Here is a 26082-nt window from a genome sequence, read left to right as displayed (position 1 = left end):
TCCAGGTTTGGGTGGTAGGGATCTGTGCCTGAGCTGAAGCATCGTCTGCAGATAAACCCTGGAAGGCCCTGGAGAAGAAGCACAGCCACTAGGTCAGGAGAGAGGACCATCTGGTGCCATATCCTGCCTCCTACACTCTGCCGGGGTGGGTGCTTAGGGAAAGATAAAGGAACAAACTTGCAAATGGAGCAAGCCTTTCCTTAAAAAAATCCTCCCCAGTCTGGCAAAAGATAATTTAAGGCATCCTTGAGCCAGGCAGGGTGACCAAGCCATCCCACATAGCCGTGCACTAACCCTCCTGGGGCTTTGTAAGGCTTTTGGAATCCCTGGGCGGTTTTGTTGTGCTCCTGCCAGATGTCACTGCCTCAGCTCCCCACCTGTGAGATGAGACAACCCTTCTGGTAAGGTCTGTCCCGTCTGCCACCCCGCGGGCTCGGAAGCGAGTGTCTCACCCCATAGCTCTGCCAGCTGTGCGCTCTGTGCCATCCCACTGCTGGTGCTGGACACGTGCCGGTGTGTGGCTCCTTCCTCTGTCAAACCCGTGGGAGCCACGTGGATTGAGAAGCTCTCTGGGGATTAGTTGCCTGCAAATTGTTTTATAATGTAGAAGGGGTTTTGCAAGAGTGTCTGCTGTGTCAGGGTTTTACTGTGAGGCTCACATGTGATATGGAGGTTTGCCACCTTATCAACAGGACTGGCTGACGAGATGAATCCATCACATCTTACAGAAAAACAGGCATTTAAAAATCTTATCTAACTGCTAATCTTTCCCTCCAAATGACAATCTGGTTTCCGCTGGCTCTAATTAAGAAGCAGGCAGCTGTGGGCTGCAGGCCCTTGCCCAGGGACACGGATGCTCCCGTGCTGCCCGCGGCTGCTGCAGGACACGAGCTGTCCCCACGCAGGGTGTTGGTGCTGCTGGACAACGGGGCTTGCAGCAGTCAAGGGTGTTGAAGCCTTCTGCCATAACTATTCTAATGGGTCTTTTGGGTCTCTTGCTTGGCAAGGGGAATGGCTGCACTGCTTGGAAACTGCTGGATATGTGTGGTTTTAGCACAGCAGCAGAAACTGCTGTACTTCCAGCCATGTGACTACAAGTGGATTTGGGCCACGTGGCTCCCCCGTTACAGCAACGGTGCCTCGACTGCGCACCACTCTCGTGGCAGGTCACAAGAGCAGCTGGATGTGTTTTGGTGCTTACAAAGCTGTGTGCTGTCAGAATTGACTAGGGATTACCTATATAGCTAATGCAAAGTATCTTTGATTACTTGCAAACGCAGAAGAGGACCGCAGCAGTTCTCACACTTTGCTGAGTCCGGTCACTAAGTTCCTTTTGCAACTGAATTTTCGGGCTGCGGAGAGAAGGAAGTTTGATGCAGGCTCTGCTTTATTACAGGGTGTTCAGCACATGGGGAAGAGTTCCCGCAGGTCTCAACCTGTGGTCAGGCGGTTACCTTGGGTGTAAAGGTGTAATTCTGCCATCCAGCTGTTATGCTGCACGTGCTCTGCAGCTCCGAGGTCTTTGGTGGAACTGAGTGGAAACGTGTCTTGCTAGCGGGCTCCTCTGCTCTTTTGCCCTGTGAATTTTGGAGGCCCCTTGGTGTGTGACCCACAAGCCCTGTGGGCCCGCTTGCCGCAGACCTGGTTATGGAGGACGGTGCCTTGGCCTCAGGTCCCCCCAGGGGAGGAGCCACCAATGTCTGGTGGAATTCACATCTGACCCCGAGAGCTTTGGTTCTGTGATGTACCCAGAAGCTGGTCCCACGAAACACTCGCCTGTTGATGCTGGTTTTTGTATGGACACAAACTCCTACATCAGCCAGCAGGATGGGGGCTGCAGCCTTTCCGTTCCTGTCACCAGCCACGCCTGTGACCCTTTGGCAATGCCAAGTTTTGGTAGTGTGTGGCCACAGCCTGCCTGCTCCTGTCTGCAAACGAGGAACTGGAGCGGGGGGAGACACGATTTACTCCCAGCTACTGAAGAATTTCATCTCAAAACCAGGAAGGAGCCTCAGGACCTTGGCTGTCAGTCCTCTGCTCAGACCTGGTCCTGCAAATAAGCCTTTTGTAAATACAATGGGCCTTGTGTTCCGAGGAGTACAATGTCCTATTCTTCAGTATATGTTCTTTAACAGGGACATTGTGCTAAACAGCACGAGCAGAACCACCAGCTTTATGCCGGCTGGCCCGTGGCCAGGAGCCCTGGCTGCCGGGTGTGTTAGGTTCAGCCTCGTGCAGGTGCTGCTCCTCGGGGGGGACGGTGGCAGTCGGGACCCTTCTCCAGATATAAGCTGGCTGGGGAAGCTGCTGGGAGAACTCCTCGTGCAAGCATCTTGTTCACGGTAGGGCAGTTTGCAAGCAGGATAAAGTGCTATTCTTTTTTTTTTTTTCTTTCTAATAACTCCTTCTACCTTGCTTTCTGGACGTGATGTGCTGGTGGAGAGAATGGCGATGGTTCTTGTCGTGTGTTGGATTGAATTCAAGATCTTTTCAAATTACTCCGTGAGAAAGCCGAGAGCGGCTCGGCAGCTTGCTGCTGGGGCGATGGAGACTCGGGTTTCCTGCAGCAAAGGGAGGCTCCGTCCACTGCTGTGGCATGGATTTTTTCCGTTCTTCCTGGTGGAGCTCTTAGCTTTTGCAGGTGATTATATTTCAAGCGAAACTTCTGCTTATCCAGAGTGAGTGCCCTGAGTGATGGGCTGCAGGCTTGCTCCTTTTGGGTGCTTCTTTATAGGAGTGGGGTAAAACAATCCGGACTGAGTTAGAGGGGCAAATTGCAGTCTGGTGCTTTGGTCTTTCTGCCTGGATGTAGGACTGTGTTTCAGTTCTTTGCCCCAATGAATAGTTAATTTTGCAAAGAGAAAAAAATTCAACAGGAAAAGCTGAAAGGGTGTTCATTGCACTGCATTGATTAATACTTGGGGTAAAATTTGAATCCAGTGGGGTGTCCTGTGGCAGATGCACGCTGATGGCCCCAGTTAACCTAGAGAGTCACCACGAGGCGTGGACCTAGGTTACGAATGTGCTCATTTACAGGCTCCCTTGACACCAAATAACTGCTTCTTCTTTGGATCCAGGCATCCAAATGGACAAAAAGCAGAGAACAAGCAGATCATGGAGAAGCTCAACGTGATCCTTTACGCTTTTTTTGGTGTGGTTCGGTTTTGTTTCCTAGGCTACGGCAGCAACCCTCAAATGAAGAGCTATTATTCTTCATTCACAACAAAGCCGTCTCCAAGTGTATTTTATAGTTGCAAACAGTATTTGGCCGGTGTTGTAAAATGTAAGGCACTATTACATCAACTTGGCAGATGTGTTGCACAGCTGCTGTTAGCAGATGCAGTGAGCCTGCAAAGTTTAGAATAGAAAAGAAAACAAGTTGCCAGAGAGCAAAGCACTTCAGAGTTTAATTGAGTCTCTTGGCTGTGTTTTGTGAGTGAACTTGGACTCAGACGATAGCCACCCTCTCTCTGAACCTCACTGCAGACTTCTACTATATGCAAGCATGCCTCTGTGGTCAATCACCTCGAAAGGGACGACCTCTAAGAATAAGCATCAGCCTTACACCTGCAGTCTGTGCGCTGGCTGTGAGGTGCTGTGCTATGGAGAGGATCCAGCAAAATATTCTGGTCAGCATAAACCAAGTGATGGGGACAGGATAGAGCCAGCAGGTTCCCCGCATAGCCCACCTGAGTTTTCCTCCAAAGGGCAGCTCTGCATTTCCCCCTTGTCCTGCTTGGCTTCACCCATCCTCTGAAACTCCGTGTCACGGTGACAGTCTGCTCTGCAGAGGAGCCTTTCAGTTATGTGCCTCTGAACATAGTAGTTGCAGCAGCATTTTATAAATTTAAGAAATTTAAGAAATCATTTAAGAAATCAGCGGTTTGCTAATGAACATCAACTGAAGCCTTGTTTGAGAGGCAGATATCTTTGTTGCCCTTTGTTGCCTTTCACCGCTCTTTTTCCAGGGATGAATATTTGATGACGAAGGTCGCTCTTTTGTATAGGATGGTAACATCCAATTGATGTGTTGTAGGCACAGCAGCATGCTTGTGAACCCGATGCCAGCGCTTGCTTTTCCTTAATGTTTGTCCAGGAAGTTGGATTTGATGACAAATGCAGACCAAGCACAGGGATGAATTGGCCCAGGAGAGGCTCCAGTGAGAATACAATCAGCCTGCTGTGCTCTGACCTTACCAAAGGGCAGTGCTCCTGCTCCTCTGGCCTGCGTTGAAGCCTCGTGCCCGCAGGAGATGGGGAGGGTTTGTCAGGGAAATGCTCCCTGAGCCTTCGCTGCCTGAAGCAAAGTTCTCCCGGCCAGTTCTTCCTCAAATGGGTTATTTCGAGTGCTCAACTTGAGACTGCCCGGAAGGACCTGATTTCTCTGAAGGTGCTGAGTGCCCCCTTCCAAAATGTTGTCCCTTGAAAAGCAAGGAACTCAGATTTGTGAGGATGCTGTAGGAATCTGGGTCTCCACCTCCATGCTGAAGTCAAGGACGAAGCCTTCTGTGGACAAAGAATGTTTGGGAGCGAAGTCCTTGCTGGAAACCCCGATGCTCAAAGTGGTCACTCCTGAGCGTGGTACAGCCCCCGTCCTATGATGCTTTGCACGTCAAAACCAAAAATGGTCCATGCATTAACCTCCTTTTTTCAACCTGTTTACTGGACACCTATTAATAAGCCAGCATTTCCCTTCCGTGCCACTACAGAACAGCAAACAAAAGCAGCATTATTGTAAACTTCGAACTGTCTTTGGTTTTACTGTTGTGCATGCGAGTCATGCGAGGGCATTATATTACCAGCAAAACTTTGCCCAGCTTCCCCATGGCTGCATCTTCAGGAAAGCAAACACGAGGTCTGGGCTGCAGGGGTGAGCGGAGTGAGCTGGCTTTAGGGAAAGGTTTTACTGAGTTGGAAACGTCCACGTTGCTGCTGAACAGCCCCACTCCTCCTTGATGTTGTGAAGACAAATGTGTGTGCACAGCCTTGGGGCTTTTGTCTTCTGTTTTCAAAGACTGAAATGTTTATTATTATATATTCCATGTGTTGGAGCTTATTAACTTATTCATGTGATTTTTATCAGTTAGAAAGTTTTGACATGGAAAACAAATTAACAAATAGAGAAGAAAGTGATCACCCCTGTTTGTCCTCCAGTTAGGTGAGGCAGTATTTAAGGGAGAGCTATTTGAAGTATCCTTGCGGAACAAACTTCTTCCTTACCGGTCCCGAGGCCTGTTAAAATCAAGAACGTTGCTGCGAATGCCAGCCCTTAATGAACAAAAATAATATTATTATCTACAAGAGAAGAAATAACAATGCACACGTAAAAGGAGAGCAGCAGGTGGCTGGCGTGGATGGCAGAAGGCAGAGTACTGTGCACTCAGGGCTGTCATGGTGCAGCTAACAAAACGCTTGAAAAATCCTTAGATAAAGTACAAGTGACCAGAAAGCTTTTGGGAAAAAGTAAAATAGAATAAATATTGATTATGGTGAAGTGTTCTGAAGTATTCGCCTGTCTGATTTAGAACAGCCAACAGATTGCTCCCTAGGACTGACTCCGTAAAACAATCAGTGTTTAAAATGTAATTATCAGAAAGCAAAATGACCTTAATCTGTATAGATGTGTTTCAAAACATCTATTTGCAGGAACAAGGATGTTTAATTTTTAGCTATCTTTCCATTTATAGATAATCTAGAATGATGTCCACCAGCTATAAGCTCCCATTGTGTTCAGTGAGTCTGCTTTATGTTTGCTTTTCCCAGTGAAAGGTAAAATTATATATATTGTTCTGATGTGCATCATTGCCACTGAAATGGTAACAGTGTGCTAAATATGGTATTACAACAACCCCTCCCATTATTTAATTAAAAAGAAATCTAATTGCGAGCATAAGAACAACAGCCTTTCCTTTCCAGTGTGTGTGGCCCCAAGCCAGCTGAAAACAGCCGGGCTGATTTCGGAAGCTTATTTACTCAGAATAAAGACAATATGAAACCCCAAATTTGTTCGCAGTGCAGCAGTCCTGGCTGTTGCTGTTCCCAGCAGAAACCTCAGCCCATTATACTGCCAAGGCTGGAAAGCACTGAAGGAGTTTGCAAAATGGGGGCAAAATTTCTAACTGCAAAACATAAAATTTATATTAGAAATACACTGGTGAGGGGAGAAGACTCCCACTCCCCAGGAGTTCTCCCTGAGTACATTTGCCCTGTTAGCTCTCCGGTGTTGCTATTGACTCTATATATTCTTTTTTTACTAGCTTTCACAGATAGTTCAGGGAAGGTGCGCTGGGTTTGAGTCCCGCCTTTGAGTTGACACATTGCTAAATGTGTTTGCTTTGGAGTTTTGCTTCCTTTTTGACTGCTGCTTTATTTATTTATTTTTTTTTCCAGAAACTGCAATACCCATCTGTGCAAAGGACATCAGTGATGATTTGATGAAACAGTTTGCTTTCCTTTCTGGTGCGTACGATGAACTTTTCCATGTTCTCTCTCTATGTGGTAATTAAATACTCCAGATGAACCGTTTGGCAAAATGATACTCCATACGGGATGTTATCCATCAAGTAGTCTCCATTGCCACTAGAAATGTTGTTAATAAAACATAGAGGTGGTTTGAAAGAGCATATTAAATTTCTCTCTCAAGACATGCTGTAAAATATTCTTACCTTCAAAACACTCAACGCATTAACAATCATTTTGCAATGAAATGTGTAAGTTCCAGAATAGCTTGTTTGGATTTTCCTTGGGACTTCTTTTCTTTCTCATGTAAAGTATGCTCAGTAAATAAAGGAAATACCTGCTACTTGGCAGTTTTGCTTCTGCCACCTGTGTATGTGTGTTGTGCTTGAAATCAGTGCCAGAATCTGACCTATCTGCTTTTCTGGTGGTGTAAAAAGCCTCTGTGAAAAGGACAGGCTAATGGGTATGGGGTGGTTTTTGACCTGAATTATGCACCTGGCTGTTGGTGCTGCCCTCCTAGAAAACACATCCAAGGAAGCATTCTTGTCTTCATTCCAGGTGGCCGAGGGAAGGATAAGGCTTGGATTATCACCTTTCCCGACAACTCTCGGTTCAACGATGTGCCCGAGGAGACTGTAACTAAAGTCTTAACGTACCTCACGTCAGTCCCAAGGTATGTGGCTCCCTTCCAGCTCTCACCTGTGATACGCAGTGTTGGTCTGACCAGGGTCGGGCATGGGATCTTCAGTGCAACACCACACATGAGGGCAAGGGATGTCTTCAGCTCCCAGAGCAAGGGAAAAAACAAGCAATTAATTGCAAGTTCTTGAAGTGTTCAAGTGTGATATTTAATGTGTCGGTATCTGCAGAGTCAAAATGGACATCATCCCTATTACTTGTCAGCCTGCATGTATCATAAATTCAGTTTATTAAGTTTCTAATTAGCAGCAAGCTTTCCCTAAGCTTTGACATGTGTCATCACTTAAATACGCCAGGTCTCTGCAGAGTAATATTTTGACGTCTACAAATAGAGAGTCATTACTGTGGAAAAAGAGAAATGTAACCAGAGGAAGAGAATAATTACAGGAACAAAACCATTTGGGGTCCCAATTATACACGATCGCTCAGCAGCGTGCTGCAGCTCCATTATGCTCCTGTATCTCAGGGTTAAGCAGCTGGCAATCTGTCTGTACCACATGCAGGGCTGTGTACTTAGATTAATGGCCCTCCCATTTCTTGCTGCTGAGACTGGTGACTCAGTTACCTGGCATGTGTAATTTCATTGAATAATGCCTGTTTTGGCAAATTTATTCTTTCAGGGAGAGCAGGTTAACAGCAGCTAGATGGGAGCTTTTCATCAGCAGCTGCTTTGGAAGAAGCACTGTGTTTTGCCACCTCTGCAGGAATAAAAAGGGCCCCCAGTTCCTCCATCCTCTCTTTTGACCAACTGTGAAATTCTGTAGGCTCCTGGGTCAAGCTCGTGGCTTGTGTGCATGTGGTGGTGGGCACAGGCTAGAGGGGGCTCTCCCCTCCACACACTTTGGCAGCAGCTCACCTTCTTGCTGTGCAGGTTGCCCATGTCCACGTGTGCGTGCTTCTCAGCTCTGCTTGGTTTCTTCAGGGCTTTTTATTCCATGTGACTGTAAACAGCCCAGCATTAGCATGATTAGCAGTCTTGCTGTCCCTGTAATAGGTCAAACTCAATCAAGAAACTAATGAGAGCTGCAAGCTTGCCGGTGATTCAAACATGCTCAGCATGTTATTTGCAAAACCACTTTAATCATGCTTCTGTGGTCTTCCTACCACCATAGCAGCCTGCTCCGATGCCCGACCGTCTGAACAATATGTGCATTTTAACACTTTGGAGTCTGAAAGGTGGTGGTGTCAGGGAGCAAGGAGAAGTGTCATAGCAGTGATGTTGAAAGGGCTACAAGGCACGTGTCAGCTCTGCTACCCTGGGTATGTGTCCCTTGGCAGCATCACAGCATGGCACTGGGGCTCAGGTTTTGGGCCAGAAGTTGCCTAAAGAAGGGAGATACTTGATGGGCATGTCAGAGTCAGCTGTAGATGCACTGACACCTCCCTGCTGCATACCTATGGACAGGCATACGTTTATCAAAACCACACAGACGCTGCCTTTCCTATACAATCAGTAGCAAGGACTGTGAGTTGTCCTGCTAAAACTGGTCTGAGGGAATCATATGGAATGCTAGGCCTATAGTGTTTTGGGGACCTGAATTTCACAAAGTACTTTTTTCCTGGAGACGACTGTAGGTAAAGCAGATGGCTGCTGTAAGCTATTCACTCAGCAAGGTGAGCACGTTAATGATAGAGCCAGGAGGAAGCAGAGTCTTGTAGTCAAGCTAATTTTACTTTGGGATTCCTGAGAACCATACTGCAGGACGGGGTTGTGTGGAAGAGCTGCACAGAAAAATAAGTAGGGTGTCCCCATATTCAGCGACCTGTGCACCCCAGTCAAAATGCTCGTGGTGGGCTGCGTGCCGCGGGGCTGCCTGCTGGCACTCAGGTGGGCTTTGTTGAATAGCACTGCGGGGTGGCATGCTGGAAGGAGAAGTGCAGGAGAGTGGCAGATCCTGATCTTTGCGGAAAGGAGACCCTGACGGGGATCTCAACTCTACAGTTTTTTAGGTATTTAGACAAACTTTGCCTATTTCACATCATCACATTGGAGTAAAGTGATTTACAGCCCTGGCTGGTGACACAAAGTAGTGAAACAGCGATAATTCAGAGTGCTGGGGAATACTCCGATCTCACCAGCAGCCTCTCGGCCCTGTGAAAAAGCTCACAGCTGCAGAGTCAGGGATCCGATTTCAAGTCCTCCTGCAAAACATCACAAGTCTTTATTTTTAGTCTGGTGAGTCCTGCAACATGTACAAAATTAGGGGTAAGGAAAAAAGTGACAAGAAGCACCTGGAGAGAGCTAAGTCTTGATCCAGTGATCTGTCTCCATCTTTCTGCTGCTGGGTGTAAACGAAGTTGCCCCTTGCAAGCAATTGTGAGAACACATTGATTTATTTTTATTGTCAGTCTGAAAGGTACATTGCGGGACTGGAAATCTGATAAACCTACAAGGCCTAATTACAAGTAGTCACAGACTAGTTCCACTTCCCCCAACATAAATTAAAAATTTCCCATAGTAGATTTCAAGGGTTTTGTACAGCTTGGAACTTTCTTGTTTTGTGACTGTAATGGAACCAATAAAAGTAAATTTACTTGCTGAGAGGCTACTCTCTGAATGTAACCTTGTCCTGAGTAAATAATGTACTTAGGCATCCTCTTACAAACTGACAATGCATTACGATCTGGCTGCTTTTTCTAAATTGCTTGGGTTCTGGGTTTTTCTTTGGGATTTATTATAATGACAGCAGTGCGTAAACGCTGTATTTTTCTCAATTGCAGCCTGTTGTGTAATATCATGGGGAGTTGGGAACTTAATTCTCCTTGGACAGAGACCTACCTTGTAAAGTTTTAGGGTATGTTGAAAAACCAACCAGTTTTATCCTCATTATCAAAATGATCCTCACATAAAAAGATCATTTTGACCCCCTCCCAGCACCACTGTTGTTAAACTCTTGGTGAGGGTTTGCTGGCAAGTCACAGAGCTGACATAAATGTGCAGAACCTTCTAATGCTGCCAAAACTATTTTGACTAAAAAAGGCTTTGGCTGAAAAGTTGTGCCCGATTCCAGATGACAATGTGTAAATTCACCTCAGATTTTATTATATTCAAAAATTTTGTGTATGACCCATGTGTAAAACAGATTTCATTTTCTTTGCTCTTTTCTGGTATGCCTCAATGACAATACATAGACATGAAACCTTTGCTCTTTGAGTATGGCATTACAGATCCATAAGGTATATTTGTGGGGCAGGTTGGGAGCTGGATGCCTCTTTGTATTTCAGCTAATTGCTGTTGTGGGCCAAAAAGGATTTTTTCATTGTTGCTGTCAGCACCATGGCTATTTTTTTTTCAAATGTATTTGTAAAAGGTGTGGCTAGAGTAGTAAGATGTGCACTGAATAAATACTCCTGCACTGGCTTTAAGTGTCTTTTCTCTGCATTGGAGTTGCCAAGTATTGTCTGCCATGTGATACTTGTGAGTAATCCCTCGTGTTTGCACTTGCCAAACTTCAGGGCTGCTGAAGCCAGTGCTTGTGGCAGGCTGCTTGCGTGGGGTCGTGCCCGGTGCCAGCAGCCAGCACAGCTCTTGGGAGGAGCACAGGTACCGGAGCTTCTCTGTGACACTGTGGTGCCCCAGTGGGGTGGCACGGGACACAGCTATCCTGTTCCAGCATCTGCCAAATAAATATTGTAAATATGGCCTAAGCATCCTGTAAATACACTCCCATCAGAGGGCTTGGTTACAAGGTGGTGTACCTTTACCTGCATACAACACAACTCCAGTTTGCAGCTCTGGCTGTCCTTTGTGTGTCTGCTGTTGGAGTTGTAACCAGATAGCCTGATGAGGGCCTGTTTGAGTTAGAGGCAGGGTGTATTTGAGTTATTGACTCCTGTGCATTAGGTAACCTGACAGGATGCAGATCCCCTGGGCTGCTTGCTTACTTGATTGGCAAGACTGGGGATTTCAAATCGACTTGGAGAATTTGGATGTCAAAAAGGGTGTTACGAAGCCTGCACTTGCAAAATGAACCAGGGCTCACTGAGTGCCAGCGACACCCCAAAGGGCTGTTTGACCGTCAGCTCCCTGTCTCCATCCAGCCTGGCACAGCCCTTCCCTGGGGCTGCTGTCGCCTGTGCCGCCTTGTGCCAAAACAAACCAGGGGGCTTTGCTTGGTTGCTGTAACCCAGACAGGTGGGTAGCAAGCTCCCTCAGAGGGAAGAGCTCAGTGATGAGGGCAGGGATGTGTAACCTGAGCTGATCACCTGGCACTGTCTCTTGTGGCTCCCACCGGAGTGCCAATAGTGTTGTCCGTGTCAGAGGTGATGCTTAGCCCTGGGCTAACCATGAGACAGGCTTCCCAAATTTCTCACTGGAGTCTGGTCTAGGAAATATTTTTGAATGGATTTGACAACTGCAGAAATGTCAAAATGGGCTTTTTTTTTTTTTTTTTTTGGCTATTTGGGGTGGGGGTGGAGGGGAGGAAGGGCAGGTAACAGAGTCACATTCCCTCAAAATGTTATCTGGCTGCTTGGTGTTTTCTCATTTCATAGTCAACATGAGCCTGACACCAAATTTATCCTAATCCTGGATAGAAGATTGGACACATGGACATCCGTCAAAATGACTCTCCAAAAAATAGCAGTAAGTCCTCTTTAATGATAGTTTCTTTTAGTGTACTAAGTCATCATTCCCATTACATATCACTTACATATCACAGAAAACATCAGGAATCAGGAACAATGATGCTCATGCTTTGTCTCTAGGTAGTATTCTGCTTTATGGCCCTCAAATTAATTCAGTCGTGGCGCTGTGCCTCATTTGAATGCGTAAATGGGCTGTTTGAGCATTAACTGATTCATTTGCTTGTTTTTGTACTTCCTCTTAGCGGTCCAAATGTGCTTTGTGCCATTTTGATGGGTGGAGAATTTGGCTTCATATATGTCCTTTCTAGACACTGTTTATTAGTGTGACTATATTTTACCTAATTGTCGGTGGCTGAAAGTGTTAGATTCTTAAAACAGGCTTCACAATCATTTGTTTGTGGGCATGGGTGGAAAAAAAAATCTGTCTTGAAATGTATGTATGCATTCATATTTTTAAATATCTTTTACAAGCGTTTATGTACTATCCATCATTACAGTCTGAGCATAACTCAAAAATAAGGTTTTTACAGCTCAACAATGCATTGTGTCTTCAGAAAATACAGCGTGGTATTACAGTAGTGTACGCACGTGTAGGAAAATCACTGTTATGGGTGCACAGGTATATAGGAACTAACTGATAAATGCTTTTCCACCTGGACCATGCCATGTGGGTAAGTTGATGACAATTTTATGGGTGTATTGTTATTGTCTTTGTTTCTTCTTGTAACTATCAAACAGTTACATGCATTGATCCATCTGACAGAGAATTAAGTCAACAATGTGTACTGAGAAAGAGGGCTCTTACCTGATTCTGCTTAGATCTAGTAAAGTTAGATCTCCTCCTAATTTAAGAATTTGATATTGGTCTGGCTGAACTTGGCATTAAAGATATTTGAGCTTTAATGACATTTTGCCATAGGCAGTGCTCACAGGCATCCAGTGGAAGGAAGGGAGGATTACCCATTGCCTTTTTGCAGGGTGCATAAAATACTGCTGTCAATATTTGGGGCACTGATTTTTTTCCCCTCAACTTTACAAAGTGAATTTCCACGTATGGTAACCATTAGAGAAACAGCAGCATTTGAAAAGGAATTCTTTAAAGGGATCATCAAAATTCAGTTCTGCTGCCAGTGCTTGAACCAGTACTAGTACTAAGAGCTTCCTTTAAGGATGATGTAGGTGCTTTGCATAGTTTGGAAGTTTCAAATATGAAAAAATCCTGTCTGTCCTAATTTGTAGCTTCTACAGAAATGTCATTCCTTCTGTGTTTAATAAGAAAATATAATAATTGTGTGACCTTTGAGCACACACCCTGTTTGTGTACCTGTGTCCACACAGGGAAGTGACTTTGTAGTATCAGGGCTGTCCGTGTAAATAATGTGGAGGAGCTCTGTACAAAGGGGAATGAGAAGCAGGAAATCTGTGCTTGCTAAATCTTAAGACTTGGGAATCTTGCCTTAAAACATAGAGGGTCCAGCCCTAGAAGGCTGTCCTTGTCTGCAGGAGGTCTTTTGCTAGACTTGCCTTTATAACACAAAAGTTTAGATCTTGATTTATTTCCAGTCATAAATCATAGCCCATCCTGCGATAGAAAAATATTTTTTTCCCTGATCTTTGTACAAATTTAGAATAGAGAAGTGCAAATATGCTGCATTTGGAATACAGTGCCCTATTTTTTCAGTGTAAGAAAATGCAATTGCAGCTCTGCAGTCATGCATCTGATCCAGATTTTTCTTTTTTTTTTTTTTTTAGATCAGAACACAGATTTTTGTTTAACTCCTTGTGCATGTTGCTGTTCCCTCTCAGAGCTAGACTAACAACGTGGGCAAAACAGGCTCGTGCTTGTCCTGTTGGCTTTGGCAAGCGAGACCCCAGTGCCAGGGTCAAGCGTTGGCTTTTGCCATGGGCTTTTCCTTCGCACGCAAAATACAGAACAACTTTTGCATGCACATTTCAGATCACAGTAGGGGAAAAAAAAAAGGGGGGGAGGGAGAGAAAAAAAAAAAAAAAAGCGAGTAGCTGTAGGCTCAGCGCTCAGGCTCAGCCCTGGCAGAAAGGAGCCGGCCCCGCAGAGCGGCTGATTTTGGGCATTCCACCTTAAACCGAAGCCGGCGCTGGGGAGCGGAGCGGCGCGGAGCGGGGCTGCCAGCCGGGGGCTGCGGGAGCGCCGGGAGGGAGCCTCCGCAGCTCTGCCCGGGGCATCCCGCCCGCTGCAGCCGCTGCTCCGCCGCGGGCCCGGGGCCATGGCCGAGGCGAGCCCCGCACGGGGCGTGCGGAGGGCCCGCAGGACTGCGGTAAGGCTCCGCCCGGCGCTGCGCTGCGGCAAGGAAAAGAGGGGAGCCGGGGACGGCCCCGCCGCAGGGCGGCTGGCAGGGGAGAGGGGAGCCGCCGGGGGAGCCTCGGGCTCCGGGCTGGGTGCTCCGGGGTCCCGCAGGGCTGCCGCGGAGAGGGGTCTGCCCGCTCTGCAAAAGGAGCACTGCGCAGCCCGAGGCCCTGCTCGCACCGGCAGCTTTGGGGGTTAATTCTGCAGCCCGCTGCAATCAAGGCGGCTAAACGCGGTGGGGGTTTCCTTCTGGCTCTCCGGGAGGGTAGAGCTCGGATGAGGTGTACCTGGCGTTTTGTTGTGTTGGTGTTTCCCGCGAGGGGCAGGAGAAAGGCATGGACTTGAGCATCCCCGTAAGGACCACCGGCGTCAATTTCCGTTGCTCGGGACCGAACTTACAGATGCTACTTTTTTTCGTTAGGCCTATTGATTTCCAGCCTCACACATAGCCCTGGGAACTGCAAAGAATATTCTCTGCAAAACAAATGCCTAAAATTAGGAAAAATCACATTGGCTATGTTGAGCTGAGATATTCACCAAGGAGTTAACAACTGCGATGCTCTCAGGGTATGCCCTTTCTTGTGCTGCCTTAGCCCAGTTGTCTACCTTGATTGTAGCAGGGCTATCGGTGTGGTTGTAGTTGAGCATGCATTTAAACAAGTTGCTGAACTGGGGCCTTAAGGCACGCACATCTGCATCCTCAGGACAGGAGGAATTTTTCTGAACACGTTCTTTGGTCAGTGAATTAATAGCAGTGAAATGTTGCCAAGTGCCTGATTTAGTGGAATCATGCCGATAGTTTTTTGTCTTCCCTAATATGCTGCAGAGGAATGCCAGAGGGCAAAAGGTTTAGAGGGTTCTTTTAGGTAGTTTATTATGCACGAGATTCTTTATAGCGTTATAAAAAATAAGATGAAACAATGCAAGGTTAAGGACCCTTCTGTCTGCTTTCTGCAGTATGTTACGGGGAAAGTTTTTTTTTCTTTTTTTTTTTTTTCTTCCTCACCCCAGCATTAACTTTAGTACTATTAGAGCTCAGTTTGCAGGTAACTGCTCTAGACTTCATTCCTTAGATGAACTGGAATTGTAGTGGTGATTAAAAATCTATAGTCCCTTCAGGAATGTTATCCAGGGCATTACTGGTCTATCTATCCATATTTTTAATTTTCATCCTTTATCTTAAGTCTGCAAGAAGGCACAGGACATGGGTTAATTGCTAGCTGTCTTTCACCAAGATTATATTTTTGCTCATTTGATTTTTCCATGCTGGAAATACATTAGGTATGATTTTCAAAGCTGTATGTCTTGTTTTTTAGCTACTTATGAAATCAAGGTCAGGACTTAGAGGTATAAGATCAGCTAAAAATTCCCCGAGTGCTTTCTAAACTAAATGGAAATCAAGTAACCTGTCCTGGAAACGCAGCTACCTCTGAGGTAAAGCGTATCAAGCAGCAAAAGGGGTACAGCTGTGCATGCATGGGCCATAAAGTCATGTTGGAGCAGAATTTGCCCCTGTAGCGGAGATGACAGAAGGACGTGAGTGTCAGGCTATGGGCCCTTCTTGTATGTTGCATGCAGCATGCTGGCATCCTGCAGTCATGAAGCCAAAGGCGTCCAAAGGCACCTTTGCTCTCAGAAGGGTGTTTAATGCCCTATGCCTGTTGTACTATAGTTTTGGCAGGCCCATCTCTGCATGAAGTGCCAAGCAGGGCTGAAGGGGACTGGTCCTCCTAGGGGATAAGGAGATGAGGCCAAGGGAGGATGCATCTGTGGCTGGTTTTTCTTCTCAGAGATATTCCTGACAGTTTTTTTTCAATAAGCTAGGAGCCTAAAGTTCAGAGACCTGAACACTCTTTTGTGTTCCTGAGCTAGAAACAGTGACTGTCCTCAGACTCTGTGGGACTTCACCACTGGATTCACCTATTAGGGACTGATGACCATACAGAAGGATCTAAAATTACATCCTCCAGGCTCCTTTAAAGCACTGTAAGACCACTGGCCTCACAAGGCTTTGGCTCAAATCAGTTTGGACAATTCATGTCAGGGCCTGTCATGGAACAGAAATGTCCACTCTTTCAGGATTTGCAGCTCCTGGTGGCTCCTTGGTGATACCTTTGAAATCTTGTTGGTGGCTACTGCTCTTGTCCTGTCTGGAGAGGAATGCCCGTTGGGAAATCACCAGGCTGTAAAACACAGAAAATGGGGACTCGAGGGCAGAAGGGAAGGAATGCCATGATATCCTTGCACTTCTGCAGGGATGTTGTTGCCACAAACACAGGTTGACAAGCCTCTTCCTTGGGACTTCCTTGTGCCAGGGGGTGTGCTGGAGCGAGAAGAGTGTCAAGGACCAGCCAGACCAGCCACAGACCTGGACAGAGCCATAGCAGCATTTACTGGGTCCAGCGGGCAGCCAGCGCAGTGGGGTGGGAGAGGCAGCCAGCTTCTCAGGGACACGCTGGAGGATAAGTGTTGAGCTTGCCAAAACTTTCCAGTGAAATATTCATGCTGTACATTTTCAGTCCATTCAAAACATTTACAAGGCTGTGCCATTTCTGGTGGTGCTTTCCTCAGTGAAGTTTTTCTGCATCCCATATAGAGATTTTTCTCAATCTCAATGTGAGGAACCACTCCAGGTCCTTGGACATATCCAAGGGATATCCAGTACCCTAGGGATGATTTTCTCCCCAGTTTTATGGGAAGCTCAAGTTTAAAAATCCCAGGCTGAGCAGGGTCTGAGAGGTGTGGCCCTCCTCAGACAGAGCTATGTCCTCCGGTGGGGCCTGTCTGTGGTGGCCTTGCAGCAGAGCTGATCCTCCTTTCAGAGGTAAGGAAATAGGCACTGACGCAGGGAGCTGAACCTGCATCTCCTGCAGCCTCTCAGCCGCACTTCCTTAGACGAGACCTGTCTCCAAGCTGCAACGGCCAGACCACGTTGAGATCTCAGGCCATCTGCAGGCTTGACAGGGGTGAGCACAGGTTACTCGGCTTTCCTGCACTGCAACCATCACTGCTCAGGGGGGCTGGCAGCCATTTCAGAAACGCTGTGTGCTTGCCGAGTGCTGTGTGGCAGGGGTACAGCACCCAGGGCCTGGAGCCAGCACAAACTTCTTGGGTATTTAATGCTTTACTCTTGGTTCTAATGCCAAGTCTTTGTCCCTGGCACAGTTCTCGTTGACTTCCAAAGGGTAATAATTTGGTGCTTCATTCACATTCATTCATTTATAGTTTTTCTGCTCCTACTCAAAATAGCTGCAGATCAATGTAATGAATCTAAGTGGCTTATTTGATCCTAAAAGTCACTGTTTCTAAGTAGAGTCGTGAGCAATCCACAACCTGACCTTTCCTACAAAAGAAAACGTAGTGAGTGAGTTATAGTGCAGTTCATGGATAGCAGATCTTAACTGTAAATCATGGCTTTTTTGAACACTCTAGTGCATGTTTATGGTAACAATCCTTGTTTTGAAGGCATAGATTAAGTGTCCTGCAGTGCGAAATACCTAAATATGTGCAGTACTCTTGCCTTTGGTGTAGGCACTGCTATCACATCTGGTGTGTAGGGGCTTTGGGAGGGAGAAAGTGATGTACAACAGGGCCTTGCAGTTGGAGAGCAGGAGATGGGGAATTGCCTATATGGTTTTGCTCTTGGCATGCACACGTTGCACTTGTGCAGTGTATGTGGGGGCTTACAGAGTGCCCTTGCATGAGATTTAGCTGTTTATCTGCTCAAGGAAAACTTTTCATATAAACATACAGGATGAAGACTCTGATATCATTTAGTGCCCAATGGATTACGTTTGCACCTTAATATGTGAGGATCTAACAGCTTTAGTGCTCTTAAGTTTAAATGAAAAAATAAATGAGGAGGAACATACTGAGAAATCTAACCTGGCCTGGCTAGATCTCAGAGAAAATTGTACACCTTAATTAACTTAGCTCTTCGCATCATGTGCTTATCCATTATTTAATGATATGACTCCTAGTTTCTTAAAAATTCTTTTTCATTCTCAAGCACCCTTTTCACAGATCTATTTAAAAAAGCACCTGCCAACCATATGCTTGAAAATGTTGCTAGCAACATAGACAGGAAATTCCGAAATCTTACCACAAATGAAATGGTGCCCAATAATGAGCAGGGACAAGCGGAGTATGCTTGGTGCAGCTATGGGGTGATTATTGAGGTTGGAAATAAATTTTGCATTCCCAATTTGTCTGTCATTTCCCTTGAAATTTCAGACCTCTGTTCTCTTCTAAGTCATAATTTCACTCCCTAAGTTACAGTGCTCACTGCAATATGTAGTTTTGGAGTGTGTTATCTGCAGCCCTTCAAGGTGCGTGGCCGATCAACTGCTTGTTCCAAAGGGAAGTGGGACTGCATTGTCCTCCTGCAATGAAATCCTGTATCTCTAAACACTTACAGTGTCTCCCTCTCACTTGGAAAATACATAGCTGTGAGCCTGCAGAAGAATTGCTGACATGCAGTGGGATTGCAGCCCAGCAGGCAAGCTCTTGAGCTGGCCCAACATCAGTAGATGTCATGTTACACCTGCCTTAGGAAACACATTGTCCAACCTAGCGCAGACAAGAATCAGAAAAGGCTGTCAGGGGCAAACAGAAAAAAGAATCCTAAGTTGTGAATAATTTCTCATCTTTTAAAGGTGTTCAAAAGCAGTTGTTGGATGTGCTGAATGCCCAGGTTGAATGTCATCTCTGTTTTCTTGCAGGCGTCGTTCCCAGGGAACCTGCACTTAGTGATGGTTCTTCGTCCCACAGGGTTTTTCCAGCGCACCTTCACTGACATTGGATTTCGGTTTAGTCAGGAGGATTTTCTGCTCAAGTTACCGGTATGAGTGTGCAGAGGCATTTTGCCTGTGTGTGATTGGTGGCTGCCTTTGTGCCTTGGGCCAGCTCTGCAGGCACTGACTTGAAGAGTAACTGGAGCATCTCTGCCAGTAGTGCCTACTACTACCAAATCTCTCCTGTAGTATTTTTGTGTTTACTTGTGCTCGGTTTGTTCACTGCAGAGCATGTCAGTGGTAGTAGTAGGTGGTGGGCTCACCAGCCCATCCTCACCCCTCAAAGAGGGTGCATGCCTCCATAAAAGATAAAGCCATGCTCAGGATTTTTTTGTTGTCTGAAATGTCAAGACACACATCCAGAGAAACTTTTGCTATGAATTCCACCCGTAACCATCATTTTCATCTCAGTGTAAACACCATACCAACTTTGTGTTGCTATTTGTTTCTAAAATAGCAACTGAAATGGTTTCATGTTCTGAAGTCAAAGTTTCCAAGACTTCTAAAGCCACCTTGATTAATGGACATAGTAAGAATAACTAAGGGAAGAAAAGTACTTTTATGGAACATAAGGCTAACACAATTACAAACCCAAAAAGCAAACAAATACTTTCCTTTAGGAAATAATACAATTTTTACAAACTGTATTTTTCACTCTAGAGTGATTGTCACTTCCACAGTTTTGAAAATTCATGACTTATCACAAGAAAGATCAAGACACACAGAAACTCATATTAAAAACTGTGCTTTTAGGTGAAGTTGGCCAGTGCTTTGTGATGTAGTAAAATTTGTGTATTTTTCCAGATTACTGGTTATCTCTTGAAAAAACCTGTATTTCTTCTGCTTTCAGCTCTGATGGGCAGTTAGGTACTGCAGCATCTCACTGTACTTTTCATTTAAGGAAGAAAGCACCTGGGAGATCAGGGTTTGCTTACAAAAATGGTCACGCATGTAAAATAAAAGCTGCGTTAAGCCATAAGCATAAGAAGAAAGCCATGCTGTAGAACAATATATAGAGCAAACCCAATTTGTAGATACATAAAATATTTCTAAGCTTGCTTTGTATATTGCCTAGGTGGAAGTGATCAGCCAACTCATGATGTTGCTTTGTTTGTAGGTGGTTATGCTGAGCTCAGTTAGTGATCTGCTGACGTACATTGATGAACAGCAGCTGACCCCAGAGTTCGGAGGCACCCTGGAATACTGCCACAGCGAGTGGGTCATCTTCAGGACTGTACGTACTGGGGCTCAGCACTGGGCGCTTGGGCATTGAGGATCCACTGATCCTTCTGAACATGCTAAACATTTCCTATAAGGCAATGAGCATTGCATAGCTAAAAGTAACCCCCTGGAGCAATTATGTTTCCTTGATAAGATTTACAGAGGTGTCAGGCGGAGTTAAGAGCCTTAATGGATTTATAGGGGAGTTGGATGGTGAACTCCCCTAGGCTCCTTTTGAAGCGGCTACTGAAAGATGTCATCTTAAATCTTTATTAACTTTCCCTTAATGGCAGATACAAAATAGGCTTTTTTTATAATGGTTGCTTCATGTGATTAATACCACAAATGTGTTTGGGATCTAGGGCAGTAAGAATGCTGTCTGCATACTGAATTCAGACACCCCTCTCCCTCTTTTTTTCCTTTGCAAGAATTTTCCTTTAATGTTGCCAGGATGTTCATGGAATCGGTCATTTAATTTCCTGAGCTGCATCTTGCCATGCATTTCTGTCGTTGCTCTACGTTCTTAGTTTTTACTGTGAGTTTGTCTATCAGATTAATGGCAGGTTGAGTTCCCAGTTACCTTTACTGGTAATAAAATAGCAATGAAGATAACTACTAGACTAATCCTTGTGCCCCGTGTCCTGCAGCAACAGGATGTACATCTCAGTATGAAGACAAAAGCCCAAGACGTTGTTGCTGGAATGGTTCAAGTTATTGCTTCTGCCATTAACTTTTTGCCAATTTGCACTGACGCATTGCCACTTTCATGATTTTTTAAGATTTTTGGCTCTTAGTTTTGTTCTTTTGCACAATGTGTTACAGTGACAATGACATAGCTCTCACACTTTGAGACAGAAGTGACAAAATGAATGACAAAAATGCTAGGGTTAATCTAAGAAAAAGATGAGCTTCTAGAACATATCTGTGTGTGTTAAGTGTCCATATTAAAAACATCTTCTAAAATGTCCTTATAAGGTGCTCATAAAACATTTCCTGAAATTTCCAAGGGAAATACATGCTGTTTAAATGGAATACAAATGCAGTCACTTATGTTTCAGTATATTATCCTGTTCCTAAAAGTAGAGACAAAGCTGTTTGTGTGTTCCTGATGGACAGGGTTTCAAGTCTGGGGTGACCATTTGTTTTTGTAGCCGTGCCACTTGTCATGTAGCATGGCTGTGGAAGGTGGGTATCACACAGCACCCTCCAGGCATGCCACAAAGCGGTAATTTTTTGCCAGCTGAGCAGGAGATGGGCAGCTCCTCACTGATGTAACCGTCTGGTAGCAGCTGAGGCAGCGAGAGGTTTCGCCCTCTCCTTTTAGTGTAACCAGTGGGAAGATCAGAGCAAAGAACGGGACTGGGAGTGCCCCACCTCACCCTGCAGCGTGGGATCTGGCTGGCGTGCACAGCTCCCAGCAGCACTCATTTCCATCCCAATGTCAGTGTCTGCAGTTTGTCTCCAGTGCACGGCTTAGCTCCCTGCCGCTGGGGCTGCAGCTCACCAGGAGCTGGGGGTGCACAGTGCCAAATGGGGACGGGTCTCACCAGGGGGCCAGGGCAGCTCTGCCATCCTAACAGCACGTAGCTGTGGCAAGTCTGTGCCCATGCCTGAGGGAAAGCTGGGGTTAGTTGTTTGGACAGATGTCCCTTGTCTTCTTGGTGAAGCTGTGGATGAGGTGGCTATGATGTAACCTGCTATTTTGGCTTGCAGATCTGAAAACATCCATCAGCAGGAAGCCAAAGGCATCCCTTAAGTCCTTCTGTCTGGAGGTGGTTCCAGGTGTGGGTTAACCAGAGGAGAATGATGGTAGAAAAGGAATATTTAAGACAGATCCTATGCTTATCCTATGGCAGAGGTTTCTGCCATAAACCTCTAAAGCATGGTAGGAAAAATCTCACAGTGCACAAGAACAGGCAGCAGAAAAAGCATGGGATATTTGTCCCCAATATTAATTTAAGTCCCCGCTGTGGATTCAGACAGTGTTAAAAGCCATCTGGCCTTGTGTTGGTGGCCACTAGCTAGCACACCACAGCACAGAACAGATGCATCAGCAGTGGACCTCCCACCCACCTCTTCAAGAGCAGGCTGCTAGACACACCGGCAGCCTTGGCTCTTAGTGCACTCTTAGCGAGCTGTAGGAATATCCCAAATGCCAAGCTGATTGCAGTTATTGTCTCCCACCAGGCAATAGAGAGCTTTGCACTAACTGTGAAGGAAATTGCGCAGATGTTACAATCTTTTGGCACGGAGCTGGCAGAGACCGAACTACCAGACGACATGTATTCAATTGAGCGCATCCTGGCCCTGCGCACTGAAAAGTACTACCAGCTCAAGGTATGTCTCATCACAAGCTCAGCCGCTGTTTGCATAGCACGAAGGAATTTCTGGGGTTGGACTGCCTCTGTGTTTGATGCCCGCTCCTCCATCCCTCCCAAGCATGTGTATGTGTTGACAGACAAAATAAAACAGCATGACTGTCTGTATATTATACATGCATTTGTCATGCATTCAAGTAAATTACCATCCAGAAAACAGTCTCAGCTGACGCCTCCTTACTTGATACAGAAGACGATGTCTAAAATGTGCAGCTCCTCTGGGGTTTGCTTGCCCCTCTGGCAGCAAGGCAGCTGGGAGGCTTCATTGCTTGCCCCAGCTGGGGTTCCCTCCACTTCATTCCCACTGCTGAATAAAGTTTCAAGCAGAGACCATGAGCAGGTCTAGAGGGATGATTTGTCCCCAGCTCCCTCCACCTTCACGCAGGGCTGCACACTTACTGTGTGTTGCTTCCCCAGGGGGACTTAAGGAAACTGAGAGCATGCAAGGTGAAGATTTCTTGTGAGTGTACAGTACAGAGCACTCCTTACGTGACCCCTGTGAGCCTTCATGTTTCATATTAAACAACATTTTTTCTTTAATATTTTAATATTTTTTTTCAATTATTTTGACTGATTAAATTTTTATAGGATTTAGTGGAAGCTGTAGAGCAGCCAGCTGCTGCTATCACGCTGTTGTTTTTGCTGCTCCTGCATCTTTCTGGGGACAGCATAGGCACGTCCCCAAGCCCTCACTTCTAAATGATTCTCGTGCTAATAGCAGTGCTGTGCAGTTGAAGAATGAGGTCCTCTGCTTTATGGCAGGATGCGTTCACATAAATCAAATAAGTGTATCTGTTTTCATTTATAATCATTTGTCGTCCAAGTGACAGTGATTTCCCAGGAGGCTACCAGTTAGAAATATGCTAAATGACATCCGAAGGGTTCTGTATGTAGGTATGTATGTATGGGCATGCACATATGTACAGGAAGTGAGATTATAGATAATGAGAGGTCCTTTATTTCTTCTTTGGAAATGAACGGAGTTGTCATAAAACAGCTGCTACGTATGTTGGTGTATGACTGACTTAGACTTTGTGCTTAGGATTATGTCCAAAGCGTAGGGAGGAAATATGGATTACACAATTTAGTCCTGTATATAAACAAATCAGTAATATATACGTTTCTCTGTGGTGAAATAAAACATGTCATGTGTATTCATTTGCATATAAAGCACAGCAGTGCTCAATACAAAGCATCTGTTGCTTTTAATGCCTCATCTATTAATTTAAAATATCAAAAACATTCTTTGGCTTCCGACTAAAATCAGTTCCATTGACTTTTTTTTTTCTTTTTTTGTTCCTTCTAAAACCATGAAAGATGAAAGCAGATGAGAAACTGCACAGATTGTGGTGACAGCAAGACATGGGATCTTTGTATATCTCTTTACAACCAAAAGATTGGTACAGCTGATTCCTGAATTCAAATAATGAGTAGATCAGGATAATTTATGTAGCTGTGATACTGAACAGAAGCTAGTTGAAAACATAATGAAGAATTGACAGAAATTAATTAAACAGAGTAACTGAAAAATTAACCTCCTTAATACACTGAATGGGACAAAATCATGTTAGCACCTGTTTGAGAGTTCAGCTACTTTGTCTGACGTATAATGAAAGGCTTTGAATCAAAAGTAGAATTTTGGTGTCTGAGAGTGAGGTGTAACACAATGAAAGAGCAGCTCCCCATGGTCTAAAGAATACTGTGCAACTCCTCTTTTGAGTCTGCTGTGCATGGTAGTGTCAAAAAGATTAGTTGTTTTTCCTTGCAGTCATCTTCCATGAAGTTTTAGTGACAGGGATGGAAACTGGCAGTGGACTCTTCATGTGCAGGAGAGGAGAATCTCTTCTGGCCATGGCCATCTACTCCTGGGCTGCTGTGTTTGGAAGAAGGCTGTGCTGCCCTGAAGATGCTCGTAGGTTTAGGTTGCTGTGGGCAATCTGGGGCAGGCAGAAGTTTAAGTAAGACGATGCTTTCTGAATCTTATCCCAAAAGTTGTTTTGCCATTGTTTGTCTTGCAATAGAAATCTGGTCATTGTCTGGGATGGACTCTTTCTCCTCCAGGAAGCAGCACTTTCTTTCAGTGGTTGTTCCAGCTCAGTTCATCAGCCACATCTATTTTCTGCTTCCTTCTCATCTCTGCGTATGGTCTCTTCTTTCTGAAAATAATTGAATAAATTGCCACGTGTTTGCTTTGGGGCTGTGCTCATGGCAGGACAGAGTGCCTCATCTGATACTGATGAACACACTACATTTTTGAATTTTCTCTAAGCGTAGGTTACATTGAAACTGCTCATTTGCCTCTCTACATAGAGGCTCTGTCTCTGTCCCGGCATTACACCACTATGGGATGCTATTCTAGCAACCTCCTATGAAGACCTAGGTGGAAAAGCACATTCCTAACCTGCAGAAATACTTTCTTGAAAACATGAACTAGTAGATAGATAAACCGTCCTGCTCACCAAGACAGACTGGTAGTAATGCTGCCCTCTGGCATCTTGAATCATTTTATGGCTTCATGTTTTTATGCATGCCGATTCCCAGCCAGCATGGTGACGAGTTCATAGTTTAGCCTCCCCCAGCTCCAAGGTTTAAGGGAACTAAAATGTTTGCTGGGAGTCCTTTGGTCTGATGGATACCAGTGCTCTGCTTTTTGTCAGGGAAATGTAGGCAAGAGCAATGTGAAATGACGTACCCTTACCTCACAGAAATAACCTGAGCCAGAAATATTTTGCATTATACAGGAAGATATTACAGCAGTCACAAAAGAAGGAAACTTGCTTTTAAGCAGTTTAGAAGAGCCTGAGGTGGGTGAATGCAGTCAGGAGCAGCACCGCGAGAGGCCTGGGGACTGGGAGACTGTGAATCGGTGAGTGCAGCATGTTGCTAATTTGCCTTGTTTTTCAATGGAAACACTCAATTTATTTGAATACAGATGAGTTGTTTAGGTAATCTATCAAAAAGGTACAGACAGAAATATCAGAGTTTTGCTCCAGACCCACTGAATTGCTGGATAACTTCTGTCAAGCACCTTGGACTTAATCTGATATTTTTTTGAATTTATATGATGGGGCTGAGGGGTAGATGAAGGGTTCTCCCATGCAAGGCTTTCGGATATTATTCTGATAAAACAGAGATGGCAACAACGTCTTCAACCAGATAGTGTTGTCTGCAGAAGTGATTTCATGAAAAGTCTCTGAGATCTTCACAAGCCATATATGCATGTCTGTTGATTTCTCCTGAGAGATGGAGTCCTGAATAGATGATCTTCTATTGTTTGCCCATCTGTTTGTCCTCTTTTTACAAGCTGTTCTAATCCTGTCCTTTTTCTGTACTCAAGGCTACTTGGTCAGTTGCGTGAGATGGAGACTGCATTTGATGGTTTCTGGGAAAAGCATCAGTTAAAAATGGAGCAATATTTACAACTGTGGAAGTTTGAGCAAAGTTTTCAAGAGGTATGATCAGATGCACTACTTCTGTTGGCAGAAGTAGTTGGGGAAGAAAAGGAGGGGAAAAGGGAGAGATTTTTTTTTTTTTTTTTTTTTGGCTTTTTATTTTGAGTGTTTAATTTATGCTGCTGCTCCTTGCGTATGAATAGCAGCGCTAGCTAACTTGGGAAAACCAC

The 26082-nt window shown here is 45.3% G+C and overlaps 1 protein-coding gene across 5 annotated transcripts in view; it reads left to right on the top strand.

Annotated features, from left to right (window-relative positions):
• Positions 1-26082, top strand: part of MCF2 (MCF.2 cell line derived transforming sequence) — a 57542-nt gene that overhangs the window by 4863 nt on the left and 26597 nt on the right. Inside the window, exons 1-9 of one of the 5 annotated variants that reach the window (XM_027465292.3) lie at positions 2437-2641; positions 6391-6459; positions 7018-7132; positions 11653-11743; positions 18790-18909; positions 19979-20095; positions 22270-22419; positions 25202-25326; positions 25798-25912. In XM_027465292.3, coding sequence (XP_027321093.2) covers positions 2446-2641; positions 6391-6459; positions 7018-7132; positions 11653-11743; positions 18790-18909; positions 19979-20095; positions 22270-22419; positions 25202-25326; positions 25798-25912 — 1098 coding nt within the window. In that variant the 5' untranslated portion in view covers positions 2437-2445. Of the gene's footprint in view, positions 1-2436; positions 2642-6390; positions 6460-7017; positions 7133-11652; positions 11744-13889; positions 14040-18789; positions 18910-19978; positions 20096-22269; positions 22420-25201; positions 25327-25797; positions 25913-26082 lie in introns of those variants that run through there. The other 4 variants (XM_072043130.1, XM_027465293.3, XM_072043131.1 and 1 more) reach the window with 4 other exon arrangements.

The sequence above is a fragment of the Anas platyrhynchos genome, chromosome 10, assembly GCF_047663525.1.
Source record: "Anas platyrhynchos isolate ZD024472 breed Pekin duck chromosome 10, IASCAAS_PekinDuck_T2T, whole genome shotgun sequence".
In the NCBI taxonomy this organism is placed as follows: domain Eukaryota; kingdom Metazoa; phylum Chordata; class Aves; order Anseriformes; family Anatidae; genus Anas; species Anas platyrhynchos.
This window is presented reverse-complemented; position numbering and strand designations above follow the sequence as displayed.